This window comes from Jaculus jaculus, chromosome 3 (assembly GCF_020740685.1).
Source record: "Jaculus jaculus isolate mJacJac1 chromosome 3, mJacJac1.mat.Y.cur, whole genome shotgun sequence".
Taxonomy (NCBI): domain Eukaryota; kingdom Metazoa; phylum Chordata; class Mammalia; order Rodentia; family Dipodidae; genus Jaculus; species Jaculus jaculus.
The window spans coordinates 113,173,292-113,189,202 of record NC_059104.1 but is presented as its reverse complement, the minus strand read 5'-3'; the positions used below and the strand labels follow the sequence as shown (position 1 = coordinate 113,189,202).

Here is a 15,911-nt window from a genome sequence, read left to right as displayed (position 1 = left end):
GCCCTCTTATCTCTATGGACACCTGGTTACTGTGCTGGTGTCACACCCTGGCTATCTTAGATCTTCCCTAAAGAAACCTTTCTTTTACTTCCCCCTTCCTCACCTTCCCCCAGCTGAAAAGCTCTATAAAGCCCACTATCTGTAACCCCCAATTGACTGCTCCGCTCCTGAGAGTCCTGGCAACTCTTATTTTCCTGAATAAAAGCTTCCATCTTTGCCTCAGAGTGGTCTTTATGGTCTTGGTCACTCCTGAACCTTACACATAGTACCTTCCCTGTAATTACTGTTAACAATTTTTAACAGTGTTTAATTATTTTTCTCCATTTTTATTTTCTTTCATTTTTGTCAGTACAGGAAATTAGCTATCCCTTTCAAGGTTGAAAAGACACCACATCAGCTTTCATTTATTCTCTCTGTAAATATTAACTGGTTCTCTGGTTCATGTGCTTGTCTCTGCTTTCTGGCATACATTACCCTCTATGGTCCTAGAAAGTAATGTCACTGATGTTATTCTCAGGAAAAATAGCAGCATAATAAAAGCTGTCAGCATAATAAACATGCAACAAAGGACAATGAATTCAAGGCACCTCTTTCTATTATTCAGAGGAAAATAAACCTGCTGAAAGGATTTAGCAGTTCAGTAGTTCATTGGCAATGCAGAACAAGTGCATTGAGTAAAGTACAAAGAAAGAAATCCTCCCCAAGTCTTACACATGATAATTAAGCCAGTAAGATGCTGGGAGCAGACAAGTCATAGAACAACAGCCTGAGCTTTCTCTGATAAATATGTTAAGAAAGGAAAGGATTATTAGACATTTCTTTCATATTCTACACAGACCCAGAAACTACAGAAAACACACATCTGAACAGAACACGGACTCTGGGCTTACCTCTGCTTCTGGAATTCCTACACATATTGGAGGCCTAAAGCTGTGAGCTAAACTAAAACTATAATCAGATTTTTAGCCACCATTCAGTTCTCCTTGAGCTGGTGAAGTTGTTATGGTCAAAGTTGTCATGGTCAATCCCTTGAGCAAGCAGGGGTTTATAGTCACCTAATCCTATGGCCCGTTTTGGCCAGAGGACACAGTTCCAAGTGAACTACGCACAAAAGGCTGTTCCATGGGTTGGAAAAGTCACAGAACCTCCAGGCTCTACAGTTTCTGTAATGGTTTGTGGCCATGGCAATTGTCAACCTATGTTGCTGTGGGTCATGCCAGGTTATCAAGACTTCTGTACAGTTAATGGGCTTTTTAAATAAGAAGAGCTGTGTTTTAAGTAGTTCTAAAGAGTTCAGAAGTAATATTTGATGTGATGTTTTAAATTTAGTTTCATGCTTGGTAACATAGTAAAAAATAATTTTTCTCTCTCTTACCTACAGATATCATTTTCTGCTTCTTCTAATCCAAACTGATGGTCAAACGCAAGCTGTATCCGTGTTTTCTCCTGGGAGCGGAGCCGCCACGTCAGGAGCAGGTTCCTGGGGTAGCTGCTTGGGAAGCGAGGACTCTGCACATAGCCGCTGCCTGTCACCTGGATGGTCTCATCTCTTCGGTACAAGTCTGTGAGGTGATTGCTGTCTGTTAGTAGTCACAACTTGTAGAAATTAGTATGTTGTTCCAATTACAAGAAAGCAAAAACATAATTTATAACACATCACATTTTAAAGCACATCTTGATTTGGTTTATAAACATAAAACCAGGAAGTAGCCCTTTGATTCAACAACCTGTATTTTTGCTATTCTTGCTTCCTCCAAAACTTTACAACTTTTGGTGTCTAATTCTTTATATACATAGGGGACTCATCTACATTATTCTTGATAAAAAAAAAAATTAACAATGTATCCTCAGGGTCATTTTGATTAGAATCAAAATCAGGAAATAACTTAAAGTAGTTCAGCTTTCCTCTTTTCTGTATAATACAAATAAATTTAAAATGATGAGTATGTGATGGTGTATTTCTAGTGACCAGAATAAGAAGACCTCAATAAATATTGTTGAATGAATGAATGAATAAGTGCAAAATAAATGAAAACACTGAACTCTGTTCATTGGTAATTTAAAATATATTCAATTTTTTTTTAATTAGTTACCTACACAGCATATACAGTCATGTTGCTACCATCGTTAGCTTCCTCCCTGCCCTCCCCCTCTTCAGGGAACCTTCTTGTTGGGGAATGTGGTGGTGGTATTTTTTAAAGGAAGTTTCTTAACTATAAAAAGTACATTTCTCTTTTGGCTTTCAGTGACTTAAATACGTCCAGTACATATTGGTTATATGAGTGTTGTATTATCTTGAAAAAATACACTTTGTCTTGGTTTCCAGGAAGAGCACTGAAACCCTTGGAATTTTCCAAAAAGTAAGGATATCTTTTTTTTCATGGTGGGTCCTCTCGGCACACACCTCACTTTACGCTAATGATGCAAATTATTGAGAGTCCTTAAACATTTTCAGGACTTGGACTGATCATGACAGAATACCCTGTGGTTTAAAAGTTATGGCTTTTGGGCTGGAGAGATGGCTTAGCAGTTAAGCGCTTGCCTGTGAAGCCTAAGGACCCCGGTTCAAGGCTCGATTCTCCAGGACCCACGTTAGTTAGCCAGATGCACAAGGGGGCACATGTGTCTGGAGTTCATTTGAAGTGGCTGGAAGCCCTGGCGCGCCCATTCTCACTCTTCTCTCTCTCTCTCTATCTGCCTCTTTCTCTCTCTGTCACTCTCAAATAAATAAATAAAAATTAACAAAAAAATTTTTTTTAAAGTTATGGCTTTTAAGCATGTAAAACCAGACTGAAGTAAAAACTCTAAGGAGAGGAGGGGTTTGAATACTTGGCTCAAATCATATTGCCATGGATTCAGTCAATCATGTCTGCATTAAAGAGAGCCCCTCCCCACATCCCCCTAAAAAACAACTGGACTCTCAGGGATAGACAGTTTTCCTAGTTTGAGACACACATTGCTATGCTAGGAGAATGATGTATCCCCAAGGACATGAAAGAGCTTTATACATGAAACCTACACAGACCTCACACTGTGGGCCTCATTATTTCATGATTTCTAACTTATGTCCTTTCTAATCAATCTTTAATTTTAAGCATCATGCATTCCTGAGTTCTCAGTTTCTACAGCAAATTAGCTTATGGTGCTATGTAAGGGCCCTTGAATTTATAGCCTGTTAGTCAGAAATGTGGGTGTCTGGAGTCCCTGAAACTTGCAGCTGGCTAGACAGTCTCATGGGGCCTGTGTGCTCAACCTATGAAAACCTGACCTAACTCTGGGGAGTTCAAGTAGGATTGCGGTGCTCAGGAGATTTTTTTTTTTTCTTCTGTTTCAATATTCTGAATTCTTTGCATATTTGGGATTTTGGGTCCCACCATAAACAGACCACCAACCAGTGTCTATTTGTGTTCTCCCACCGTGTATTTACTTTGAGACCTGTAATTCAGCAAGCCTCTTCAGTGAGGTTACAACGTCTGGTGGAAGCTCTGGAAGGTAGAACAGCTGAGAGGCGCTGTGAGCCTTTGTCAAATAAGAGCGGGAGGGCACTGTCAACTGGTGGTGAAATACAAAGCACTCATCTTCCATGTTTTTTTTTGCAAATGAAAGGTCAAACTTCATCTAGAACTAGTTCAGTGCTGATCATGCTGCGGTTTGCTGAAGGATATGGGGAGCCATAGAGAGGGAGCTGAGGTTCCCACTCCCTGGCTTTGGGACAGCATTTGGTTCTGCATCCAGACAATCTCATAGGAGCTGAGGGGTTTTATTGCCAGTTGACTTTTCACTCTTCTCCTTCCTTGATTTTGCATAGAAAACCATTTTGTTATCAGGAAGTCTTAGGAAAGGGGCCAAAGCTGTGCTCTAGGTTGACCGATGTGCCCTCTCAGGCAACCAATACTCATTATGAAGTACAGACCAACCATCATGTACTGCCATGTTTTCAAGGCTTTTATCACTTGAGAATTATGTTCTCAGGTTTGGCTTTATTTTCTTAGTTTTAGTATTACTGATGACTTAACATCTCAAATTAAATTTATATGTTTAATCAAAGCAAACTCATTCAGAAATAAAACTTTGTATCAGTATAGATAATGACAACCACATGTCATTTGCCATGGAGAGAAGGACATACAAGTATAAATATGTAGTCATTAAAATTTACAGTGCTCATAATAGGTGCTGAGATTCTTCATTCATAGGATAAATATATCATAAGTACAATTTCTATGGGGTTTCTTTCCAGAGTACTATTTAGTGGCTCCATGGTGGATGGTGTTTTCTGTTCTAGATGCTTTGCTAAGTTTTAAATGGAAGATATTTAAAGAATGGCTATCTTCGTATATGCAAAACAAAGCAGAGACATGTCACACAAGTGTCAGCAAGGCTCAAATGATACTAAGTGCCAGGGCGAAGTACCTTGGGACAGAAGCAAGGAGGACAACAGGGTGCTGAATACAATGCATGTTTATGAGATGATGGGCAGATATCTGTCTATAGGAGAGTCAATCTAGACTCTGGGCTGCATGGCTTAAAGGAAAGCTATAGAAACATCTGGAAGTCACAGACAAGTATCTGCACTTGTGAGTGGAAACAGGAAAGCTCTGGCATGGGTGGGCAACATATTGAGAGGAAAAGCACCTTTTTGGTGGTGCTAAGCTGAGTGGCAGGGAGACTGCTTCCCTAGGAACCATCTCTGGGAAAGAAGCTCCTGGAGTAGGAGGCTTTGATTCTGAAGGGGTGATTATAGTGAGGCCACATCAGGGACATGTAGTTAAGCAAGGCATATGGAAGGATGGGTCTGAGGTTGTGGAAACATGTTAAAGCCAGGGACTGAGCCAAAAGGGGCATTTTGACACACAGGGATGCTGCAAGAGGAAGCTGTGTTGGGAGTGGGCAAGAAATACAAGTTTAGGGGCTAGAGAGATTGTTCAGTGGTTAAGCTGCTTACCTGAAAAGTTTAACAACCTGGGTTTGATTCATAAAGCCAGAATACACAGAGTTGCATATGTATCTGCATTTTTTTTTATGTTGGTTGGAGGCTATGGTACACACAATCTCCCTCTCTCTCTCTCTCTCTCTCTCTCTCTCTCTCTCTGTACCTTCTGTTTCCCTCTGCTTACAAAGAAGTAAATACAATACTTAAAAAAAAAAAAAGAAGTACAAGGTTAGCTTTGATGTGATGCTGAGGAATTCAAGTGGAAATGTTACCAGGCTTTGAGACATGGAGCTGGGCTTAATCTTAATGATCAGAACAGATAGGAAGCTTAAGGCCAAGAGAAGGAACAAGCAGTGTGAGGCTCACTGAGCTCCCTGGGGCGCAGAGATGATCAACTGATCAACCTGACGTTCTGAGGTGGGAGAACAGTTTAGTTGCTGATGATTCTGCCTCTTGGTGTCACGTGATGAAGGGTGTGGGTTGACTTGTGACTAGCAGAGAACCCATGTCTAAACTAGGTTACCCAGAGCAGAAACAGGCTGGTCAATAATATCAATGGTAAAAACAAGGCTGGAGACTGAGAAAAGACTGAATAATTTAGCAATGGGGAATCTGATATATCCCTTGAAAGTACACAGTGAGAAATTATACAAGTACACAAGGGGATCTTCTGGTTTTTATATTATTAAATACTAGAGTGTCTTAGTGATACTATCTCTGGTTATAAATGAAATGCCAGTCTTATTTGTAAGAAGGCCATGCAGGAGGTAGAGAGAGAAACCTTGTGAATTTATCACAGTCCTAATTTTATTGGATGAGAGAAGGAAAATAATAATTTTTAAATTTGTTTTCCTTAAAAGCAAAATTCTGCCAAAACCTACATATACATAAACTCAATATGAGTAACAGAAAATTATAGAAGTGTTTATTCTGTGACTGACATTGTTCTAAACAGTCTGCTCATTTATGTGCAGGAACTAATCACTTTAAATATATATGACTTCTGTCTCTCTCTTCTGTCTGTATGTCTCTCTCTCTGTATGTATATATATATATATATATATATATATATATATATATATATATATATATATGTGTGTGTGTGTGTGTGTGTGTGTGTAACATGCTTACAATATAAACTAGTGAATCATATCAATATATTTATATTCATATTGTAAGTTGTAAATTACAATGCTATAAACATGTAGCTATAAATATATAGTTATTACTTAGAATTTTAAGGCACCTCTATCATCTATCTATTATTGAAACAACTTGCTGAGAGAAATATTATTACCGTTACCATCATTCAGCAAATGAAGATCACGGGGAGCAAGTAGGTCAAGTATCTTGTTCAAGGTCACAGAAGTGGTTAAGGGCATAGTCAGAACACAAATTCAGGTCGTACCCTTGATGATCTTAACTGATATAGAAAGTGATCTTCCTTTTTAGTCTGATATTTGCTGGAGGCAATTTAAAATTCTTACTTAATTGTAATACACTTTAACTTCAGAATCACATTGTTACATATTATTGATAATCTCATGCCAACTCAGAGTTATTCTTAGCTTGAAAGTTACAATGAATTATAGATACAGAGGACAACCTGCCAGGTTAAACCTGAGATAACCACCAAAGTATCATATACAAAGTCACATTCCTGAATGAAAGCATTTTCTTTGGTGTTCCAATAATAGATAACATTTATAGAACAAGCATTAAGTACCAGGCACTCTGATAAATGGTTGAAATCCATTAGTCCGATTAATGTTCACAGTAACCCTGTGCAAATATCCTTATTTCATAAAGGAAATTCTGATTAATAAATCTGTGGTCCCAAGGTACAAAGCCACTGTGGAAGACAGGTCTGACCCTGGCAGTGTACTTTCAGAGCATTCATACTTAACCAGAGCATAGCACTAACTCTTAAACTACAGAAGCTGGAAAGATCGGCTTTCATTGAAAGAATAACTTCTATGATCTTAAAGCAAGAATATAAAATCTTGTTTTGCATGTTAATATAGACAGAGGTTCATATTTTCATAAATTCTGAATAGTCCATTTGACATTAAAATATTCCCATTAATAAAAAAAACCCCTCAAATGTCATGTTTCCTCTTATGTGTAAAAAGCTCAGTTCATCTCATCAAATACCCTAAAAGCCTATGAAAAGTTGCAAGTACTGTCATTTATCTTGGGAGTTCAAGACCAAATGGTCAGCTAATCTGCAGCCCCATACTGACCTATGAAGACAGACATACTGATGATGAGTCCAGTGCTAAGTGCATTAAAAAGCCATCAAGGCAATGCTAACTCAGCCTGAGGTTTAGAAGCACTGACCACTAGACTTTCCACTGTCTTGTTCCTTCTCATCTTCTCTGTTCCTCAAGCTCCTTGTTTGGACTGTGTGTCACATCTGGTTTTTCATCTCACCTCCTTGCATGGTGACCTGGCTTAGATTTCCGTTCCTGTCTTTAACCCTGGAATCTCTTCAGGTCATTGTTTTTGGTCTGGCAGTGACCTATGATAAGAAGCTATCTTTGTTGTTGACACTAGGCAACTGGATCTCCACACTTACGATAGCTTTTCTTGATCATGAAAAATGTCACTATTAGTCCCAACAGACCTATTATTTAAGCCATGATGACATTTGTTAATACTTAACGAAAGTATGAATAATGGTAATACTTCATTTGTTCTGCTAGAACATAATGCCTGTGACAACATTAGATGCAAAGAGCAAATACAGAGATGTTGAAGTAATTATTAAATAATTGATCAACAAATCCACAGGAACCACCAAAGACATAACTTGCAACTCTGCCCCCCTCACACAGTCAGTACAAATGACCACATAATTAATTGCACCAGTGTCTCCATAAACTAGGAGCAAGCTCATACATTCACGGACCCTATGCTCTTCAGCTGCAAGCCCAAAACAAAGCATCACCATGTAGTACTCAGGAAAGTACTGCCCTGCAAAGGGATTATTATCAAAGTTAATTTGTAAAACGGCTGTTTTATGATCCATCCGTACATCATGGCATCATTGCCACGAACATAGCTGAATGATGTGTAAGGCATGAAGTCTTGCCTCAGGTATAAACCAAGTAAGAGATAACAGCAATTTGGATGGGTTGAAATATAATTTATAAATATCCATGGTAAAATTTTGTAATAAAAATATTTTCACAAAAATGAGAATCATATACTGTTGCTTTTTTGTATATTTAGAGAATCTCAAGAATTGGCTTGAAATCTTTATGTAGCTGAGGATAAAGTTGAACTCCTTATCTTCCTTCATTTTCCACACACACACAAACACTCACACACACACACACAAAAAAAAAAAAAAACAAAAAACAAAACACCCAAGTACAAATATGTTATCTGTATATATTGCATGTCTTTTTCTCTTTTGTAGTTAATTATCTCTTTGGCATGGATCACTGTATTAATGTTTTCTTTTCTCTTCTTTTATTTATTTATTTTTTTGAAGTAGGATTTTACTGTAGCCCATGCTGACCTGGAATTTGCTATGTAGTATCCCACCTCTGTGTTAAGGTTTTCAAAAAACATTGCTCATAGTAATAATTGGGAGACATTGCTTTTGGAGAGTAATCATTTACGTATTCTCTAAAATCAAAATTCTTCTTTAATTATTCATGTACATCAAAAACAAAAAACAAAAACAGAGACAAGCTATAAAATCCACTTGAGCATTTTCCAAAAATAGTCCCTAGGAGTACAGCACTACCTGGAATGTTGTATTGATAATTACCATCTTTCACTTCACTGGAGATTTTTATAAAGAAGTTTTGCCTTGTGCATATTAGTAGCAATCGTAGGATTTCCCTCAAAACTTCTCATAATTCATAGGTTTTAACATTTACCTTTCTGAAGTAATTTTAGTCTCTTTTACCTGAAGATGAAAATCAAGTCATAGACTAATGAAATGTCCAGCCAAATTTTCACATTATTATATGAGTACAACTAATCAATCCACTGGCTATTTTCTTTTCTCAATTAAAGTGTTTTTATGTTGTGATACTATTTACATACAATATGTGAAAAAATACATGATGACATTTAGAACTGTAGCAGATGTTAAACGACGTAACTTGTATTTTGATCACATCCCCTCCCTCACTATCTTGTCTTGCTCCTTCCCACTTCTGCTCAAATCCATTTTTCTTCACAACCAATTTCCATTCTACTTTGATTTTGTTGTTGTTGACTACTGAGTTTACTTAGTGTTGCTTGCATAAGCAAGTGGGGTTTATTAATCAGAAGATGGGCAAGTTGTTAGTGTACTTTAGCAGGTAACAAAACCAGCACAGGAAAGTTAAAATGGTTTTCTTTAAGTGAAAAGAATAAAAGACTGAAACAGTGCATATAAAAACTGAGATTTGAGGGATTGGAGGGATGGCTTAGTGGTTAAGGCACATGCCTGCAAAGTCTAAGGACCCAGGTTCTATTCTCCAGGTCCTGCATTAGCCAGATGCCCTTGGTGGCACATGTGTCTGGAATTCATTTGCAGTGGCTAGAGACCATGACATACCCATTCTCACTTTTGCCCTCTATCTCTCTCCCTCTCTTTGTCTTAAATGGATAAAATTAAAATCTTAAAAAAAAAAAAAAAAAAAAAAAACCTGAAATTGGAAAATAGGCCTTCCATGTTCCTATCCTGCTAATTTGTCAGCACTGGGCAGCACTACTAGCCACATAAGCCATAGTGTGCTTATGGGTAGATTATATGACATTTAGGATTTTCCTTCAAATATAAGATGATGTAGCAGTTTTCTCCAAAGGATTATAAATAAATCAGGGGTTTGATCCTGGTGTGTGTGTATGTAAGTATATATATGTGTATAAATACTTTGACAGGCTAAATGAAGCAACAGAGGAACAATGGAGACAAATCAAAAATGAGATTAGTAGAAAGATACTTGTTCCCCCTAAAAAATATATTTATAGTTGAATGTTCCTACACTGTAAGTATGAATGGACGCTTTTAACAACTTGACCACGCAGGGATATTTTATGTCTCACCAATTAAGAAAAGCATTCCTGGCACATAATTATTCACTTATCATATTAATTTGTGCTGAATGTATCATGCAGGACTTAAGATGGATCTTATAATTTGCAAACAACGTGTTATATCTTGCTTGTTTTAAAACTAATACCTTTCAAAAGGGCTGACTAGGTATTAGAGACCAGCCTAGATGTCCCTCAACAGATGAGTGGACAATGAAGATGTGGCACATTTATACAATGGAGTTCTACTCAGCGGTAAAGAAAAATGAAGTTATGAAATTTGCAGAAAAATGGATGGACCTGGAAAGTATTATACTAAGTGAGGTAACCCAGGCCAAGAAAGCCAAGCACCACATGTTCTCTCTCATATGTGGATCCTAGCTACAGATGACTGGGCTTCTGCGTGAGAATGAAAATACTTAGTAGCAGAGGCCAGTAAGTTAAAAAGGAGACATAAAGGGTAGAGAAAGGAAGAGGGGAGGATACTTAATAGGTTGATATTGTATATATGTACTTACAATGATTGTAATGGGGAGGTAATATGATGGAGAATGGAATTTCAAATGGGAAAGTGTGGAGGTGGGGAGGGAGGGAATTACCATGGGATATATTTTATAATCATGGAAAATGTTAATAAAAATTAAAAAAAAATGTAAAATACTACAAGTCACTTTATAATTTCTATGAGAGTTTAACAAGAAAGAAAAAGAAAACATATTGAAGAATATAAAACTCCTAAGGGAAAAGCTTACATCTTACTAGTCAATGTAAATCCATGTCTACCAATGTGAGCATATGGAGATACTCAGAGTCAATCTGTTAAATATTACATGGAAGGATGGTTACTGCAGATAATTCAAGGCAGGTAACAGAAAATTAAACAAAAAATACAAGACAAATTAATAAAACAATAAGGTAGTAAAATGCACCAAATATTTTATTTCTAAGATATTCAATTCCAGTGTTGCCAGTAGGTTTGATATTTGTGGGAATATATTTTCTATGACCATTAATGGATTAATTCTAAGAGACTTCCACTAAAATAGCTTTTAGCTATTAATTTTGAAATGGCTACTTCCTATTGTAGACTATTTCCGTCAAGTCATTTATGAAATAGTATGCCATAGTCAAACCCTACCACTTTTAGAAAGTGGTTCCCCAGAAGAAAAGATGACCAGGCATATACTAAAAGAAGGAGACTGTGGTGTATTCCAAGTCAGTTCTTAAGATGCTCTCTCATTTATTTCCTATGTTAAAAAATAATGGATAAATGAAATAAGATGATTGGCTCCCCACTGATTCTCATCTTATAAAAACATCTAATTCAGAATAGTTAGCTCAGTGAGGTGATTGCTCTGTGCCTTGCAAAAGGATCACTTTTTAAAACAATTATTACCCAATCCCTTGAAATGATTTCTATATACAAGCTGAACAACTGAAAACATAGTATAAAAGTCTTGTTAAAAAAAAAAAAAGTCACTTCACAAGTGCATTGTGTTGTTAAAGTCTCACAATCAGAGAAGATATAATAATTGGTGACAATAAAAGAAAGTGAGGCAAAAAGTCCCTAATTTTAAAATGACTAGGTCAGTTTGTATAACAGTACCTAAAATAGACAGTTGAGATGAAATTGGGCTTAATTAGATAATTTCTCATAAATTATCTCCTAACTTAAAAACTACAGGTTTGGAGTCTCACCATGTAAACTGATGAAGGTGAAAATTAAACTTTAACAATGTTAGTTTAAAATCAACAGGAAATCTTACTCAACATTTTCCCCACCAGGGTTAGCTTAGGCACCGAAGCCTACAGTCAATGAAATAAATTCCTGTTGCAGCTATTAATGGGGCAATCATCATTAAGGAATTTTTTGGTTAGCACCTCACACTTGTTCCAAGAAGGAACAGCCTTCCCATAGTTCACATCAGCTTCCTAAAATCAATATCCTCTGTGCTCAATCTTTAGCCTACTAAGTAATTCTAGAGCAAAAGTGATAAAAACATCAGGTATTTGTTAGAATTCTCCATCAAAAACGTTTCCAATAATATATTGAAATATAAAACCTTTCCATTCATGATGATTTAGAAATGAGGGGGTTGATAATTTGTTTGTTCTCCCTATTTTCACTTTCTCTCTCTCTCTTTGACAAATACACACAAAGGTGCACATGTACACAAACACTTTTTCTGTATATATTGCATGTTTTTCTTTCTTTAGTAGTTATAGATCGCTGTGACATGAACTCCTGTGTTAATATTTTCTAAAAAACATTGCTCATAGTAGCAATTTGGAGAAAGAGCTTTTGGATAGTAATCATTTGATTATTCCCTAAGGTCAAAATTCTTCTTTAAGGGCTGGAGAGATGTCTTAGTGTTAAGGCACTTGCCTTTGAAGCCAAAGGAACCCATGTTCCTCTCCATATGCCACATAAGCATCCATTTACATGAAAAACAAAAACAGAGACAACACATGAAATCCACTTGAACATTTGCCAAAAACAGTTCCCGGGAGTGCAGCACTGCCTGAAGTATTGTGCTGGCAATTACCCTTCTTCACTTCAGTGAGGACTTTCATATCAAAGCATTGTCATGTGCACATTAGTGGCAATCATAGGATTTCCCTCAAAACTTCTCATAGTTTATGGGCTTTTACAAAATGATTTATAATTATATAGTAGTAGAAACATTTAACTTTCTGAAGTAATTTTACTTTATATTTTTTAAAGGAGAATCTAGACAAAGACTGATCTAATGAAATATCCAGCCCAAATTTTAATCATGTTATATGAATTCATACTAATCAGTGCAGTAACAATCTTCTTTTCTTCCATTATAGTGTTTTTATGTTGCAATACTGTTTACATAAAAATATGTGAAAATACAAAATGACATTCAGAACTGTAGCAGATGTTGAATGGCATAACATAGATTGAATGGAAAGATCCTTTTAGTGGTATTTATTTTTAGAAAACCATTGCCAATATAGCTCAGAAATATGGAAATATAGTATGACAATGATAATTCATTCTCAAAAGCAACTAGTTCTAGCATTTCCTATAGAAAATATTGAAGGAAATAAATTCTGTCAGTTTATTTTCTATTGCCATTACAGTATATCTGATACTAGGAGAGTTATAAAGAACAGACGTTTATTTTGCATCGTAGCTTAGGAGGCTAGGAATTCTAAACACTTGTCTTCTGCTTGGGATCTAGCTTCTTCAGTTCAAGAGGACTATGGGAGCCTAGGAAAGGAAAATCAATAAGCAGCCCATACTTCAAGCAACCCACTTGCACAACTAATAATCTAGTTTTGAACACGTTCCGGTAAGAAAGACATCACTCCTGCTTCATGGCCTCATAACCTCTTACAGACCTGACTTGCAACAGTATCACAGCAGCAACCATTCTTCAAATTTCAGTGGGGACAAAACATTCAAATCATGGCAGCAACATTCTCATAAATATTTTCCAGGATAATATGTATTTCATATGTGAAATTTAAGTGTCTGTATAGAGGAAGGATGTTTGTAAAACTATGTGTGAGGGCTGGAGAGACGGCTTAGCAGTTAAGCGCTTGCCTGTGAAGCCTAAGGACCCTGGTTCGAGGCTCGGTTCCCCAGGTCCCACGTTAGCCAGATGCACAAAGGGGCGCACGCGTCTGGAGTTCGTTTGCAGAGGCTGGAAGCCCTGGCGCGCCCATTCTCTCTCTCTCCCTCTACCTGTCTTTCTCTCTGTGTCTGTCGCTCTCAAATAAATAAATAAATAATTAAAAAAAAAAAAAAACTATGTGTGAGTGTGTGTGTGTATTTGTAGTATATGTGGTATATATCCAAATGCATGCATCCTTTGTGAGGAGGTGTGGAGCCCAGAGAATGTTGGTTGCCTCAACCAATAAATCATCTGCTATTTTCTCAAGACTGTGATTTTTCAGAGCCTGGAGCTACCATTTGGGTGAGCCTCAGCAATTCTCCAGCATTCCCCACGGGACTGGGGTTACAGATACACAAGACCATGCCCAGCTTTTTATCTAGGTGTTAGGTAATAGAACTCAGGAACTCTCAGACCATCATTCTTGTGTACCAGGCACTCTTATGTGCCGTGAATTCTCTTCAGGCCCTCTCCAATCATTTTGCAGAATAAATTGAAGGAAGAAGTAATACCTAAGAGCTGTAGGAAGAAGTGATTCCTTTTGGCCCATGGTTTCAGCTCATGATCTCCTGTTCGAACATTGTGGTTTTGTGAGTGAGTGGCAGAGGACAGTTGTTTACATAATGGCAGAGGGGGATTGGAAGGGGCAAACAAGGTATGCCCAAGGACCCACCCCTACTGCAAACAAGCAAGAAAGCACCTTTGATTGCTGAGCAATCTCTTCAGCGCTGTACTCAATCTTTTAATGCAATTATTTTGAATTCAAAAATTAAAAAATCACATTTTAATATCTTAAAATGTAAAAATATGATTACTTTTAAATGTAATTGATTAACTATTAGGAAGAAAAGTGTGTTGGAACATAGTTGTAAAACTTGGGGTGCTTAAATTTAGCCATGCTAAGGAGATAGTTGGTTATCTGATTTCTCTATTTTAGACATTTTCCTTGGTGGTTCCATGTATGGATGTGTTCCAGCATATGTGGATATTTGACTGTCATTTGTAATGCTTTTATAAAGACTGCTATATGATAAGATGTAGAACAAAAATTTAAAAAATAAGTTTTGACCACATGAATATAAAAATCTAAGCAAAAGTATAAATACACTTAATACAGAATTCATATTCACTAGGAAATGGTCAAGCATTTTATGATTCCAATGCTGGGAAGGTATGCATGAGTAACTATATTTTGATCTATTGTTGATTCTCTAGGAAATAAATCCAGTGTCCACCTCAGATAATAAAATTAAATCATATTACCAAAGCTGTGAGACATTAATATAAATTATTCACACATTATGCTGGTCCGGAAATATCTACTTGTCAAAAGATTGTGACATTCAACAGAATCAAACACCTACCTATGGGTCTTTGAAGTAGGTCAAGAATAATATAACTCATTAAACAGAAAATACAAATTCTTCAGTATTCCTTGGTAATATTTAAAGTTATTAGGGACTTAAAATAATTTTAGGCTCTACTCTGCGAACTAAGATAACACATCGCTTATGAAAAAGGCTATACTGCCTGGAAGATGTAAATCAAAGCTGACGAAAATGACAGGGATACTTTAGAAGATTTTTAACACTCATTGTGAGAAAGGCTTGCAGTTGGATTTTCATTGATACAATGAAACAAGAAACCAATCTTCCTAGAAATGAGCACAATGATCATTTTATTATCAAGATCTCTATGCTTTTAATGCAGAACCTTTTTCTGCCCCCAAACCATTTCTCAATCAATATGTTATACAATGGATAATGCATTAGAATGGTGCAGCCTTTATGTTTCCTTGTTCAGTCTCAAGCTCACATGCTCCTTTAAAGATTTTTTTACCTGGTCTTGAGAGGTGCCTCAAGGGTCTTTTGCTTTGCACTATAACTACTCATGGAGTGCTGTTAGTCAAAAGGGTAGATCATTTAAAAAAAAGAAAAAGAAAAAAACCTTAGTGATTTCTACTACACAGTTTTGGACGGTTTCTTTTAGTATCATCATAATGATAAGAAGCTCAGCAGGACAGCAGGAGAAATTAGGAGATGGAGATTTACCTTGCTGGGTTGTTTTCAGTGCTTATTTGTTTTTGTTGAAAAGCCAGATAATTGCCTTGTGCATGGTAGGCAAGTGCTAGACCTTTGAGCTTCATTCTCAGTACTGCCCATTCCTTTTTTAATACTATTCCCCTTTCTCTTTCCTAACCACAGGGGAAGAAGTAACCTGCCACAGAACAAGAAGGAAATCTGGTGGAGTGACTATTGCAGTGGTTTGCTTCCCACAGGGTGAGGTGTAAG

At 36.8% G+C, this 15,911-nt stretch overlaps 1 protein-coding gene across 2 annotated transcripts in view; it reads right to left on the bottom strand.

Moving 5' to 3' along the window:
- Positions 1 to 15,911, bottom strand: part of Pdgfd (platelet derived growth factor D) — a 233,129-nt gene that overhangs the window by 65,702 nt on the left and 151,516 nt on the right. The window contains exon 2 of one of the 2 annotated variants that reach the window (XM_004661892.3): positions 1,376 to 1,580. In XM_004661892.3, the coding sequence (XP_004661949.1) occupies positions 1,376 to 1,580 (205 nt within the window). The remainder of the gene's footprint in view (positions 1 to 1,375; positions 1,581 to 15,911) is intronic. The other variant, XM_004661893.2, reaches the window with a different exon arrangement.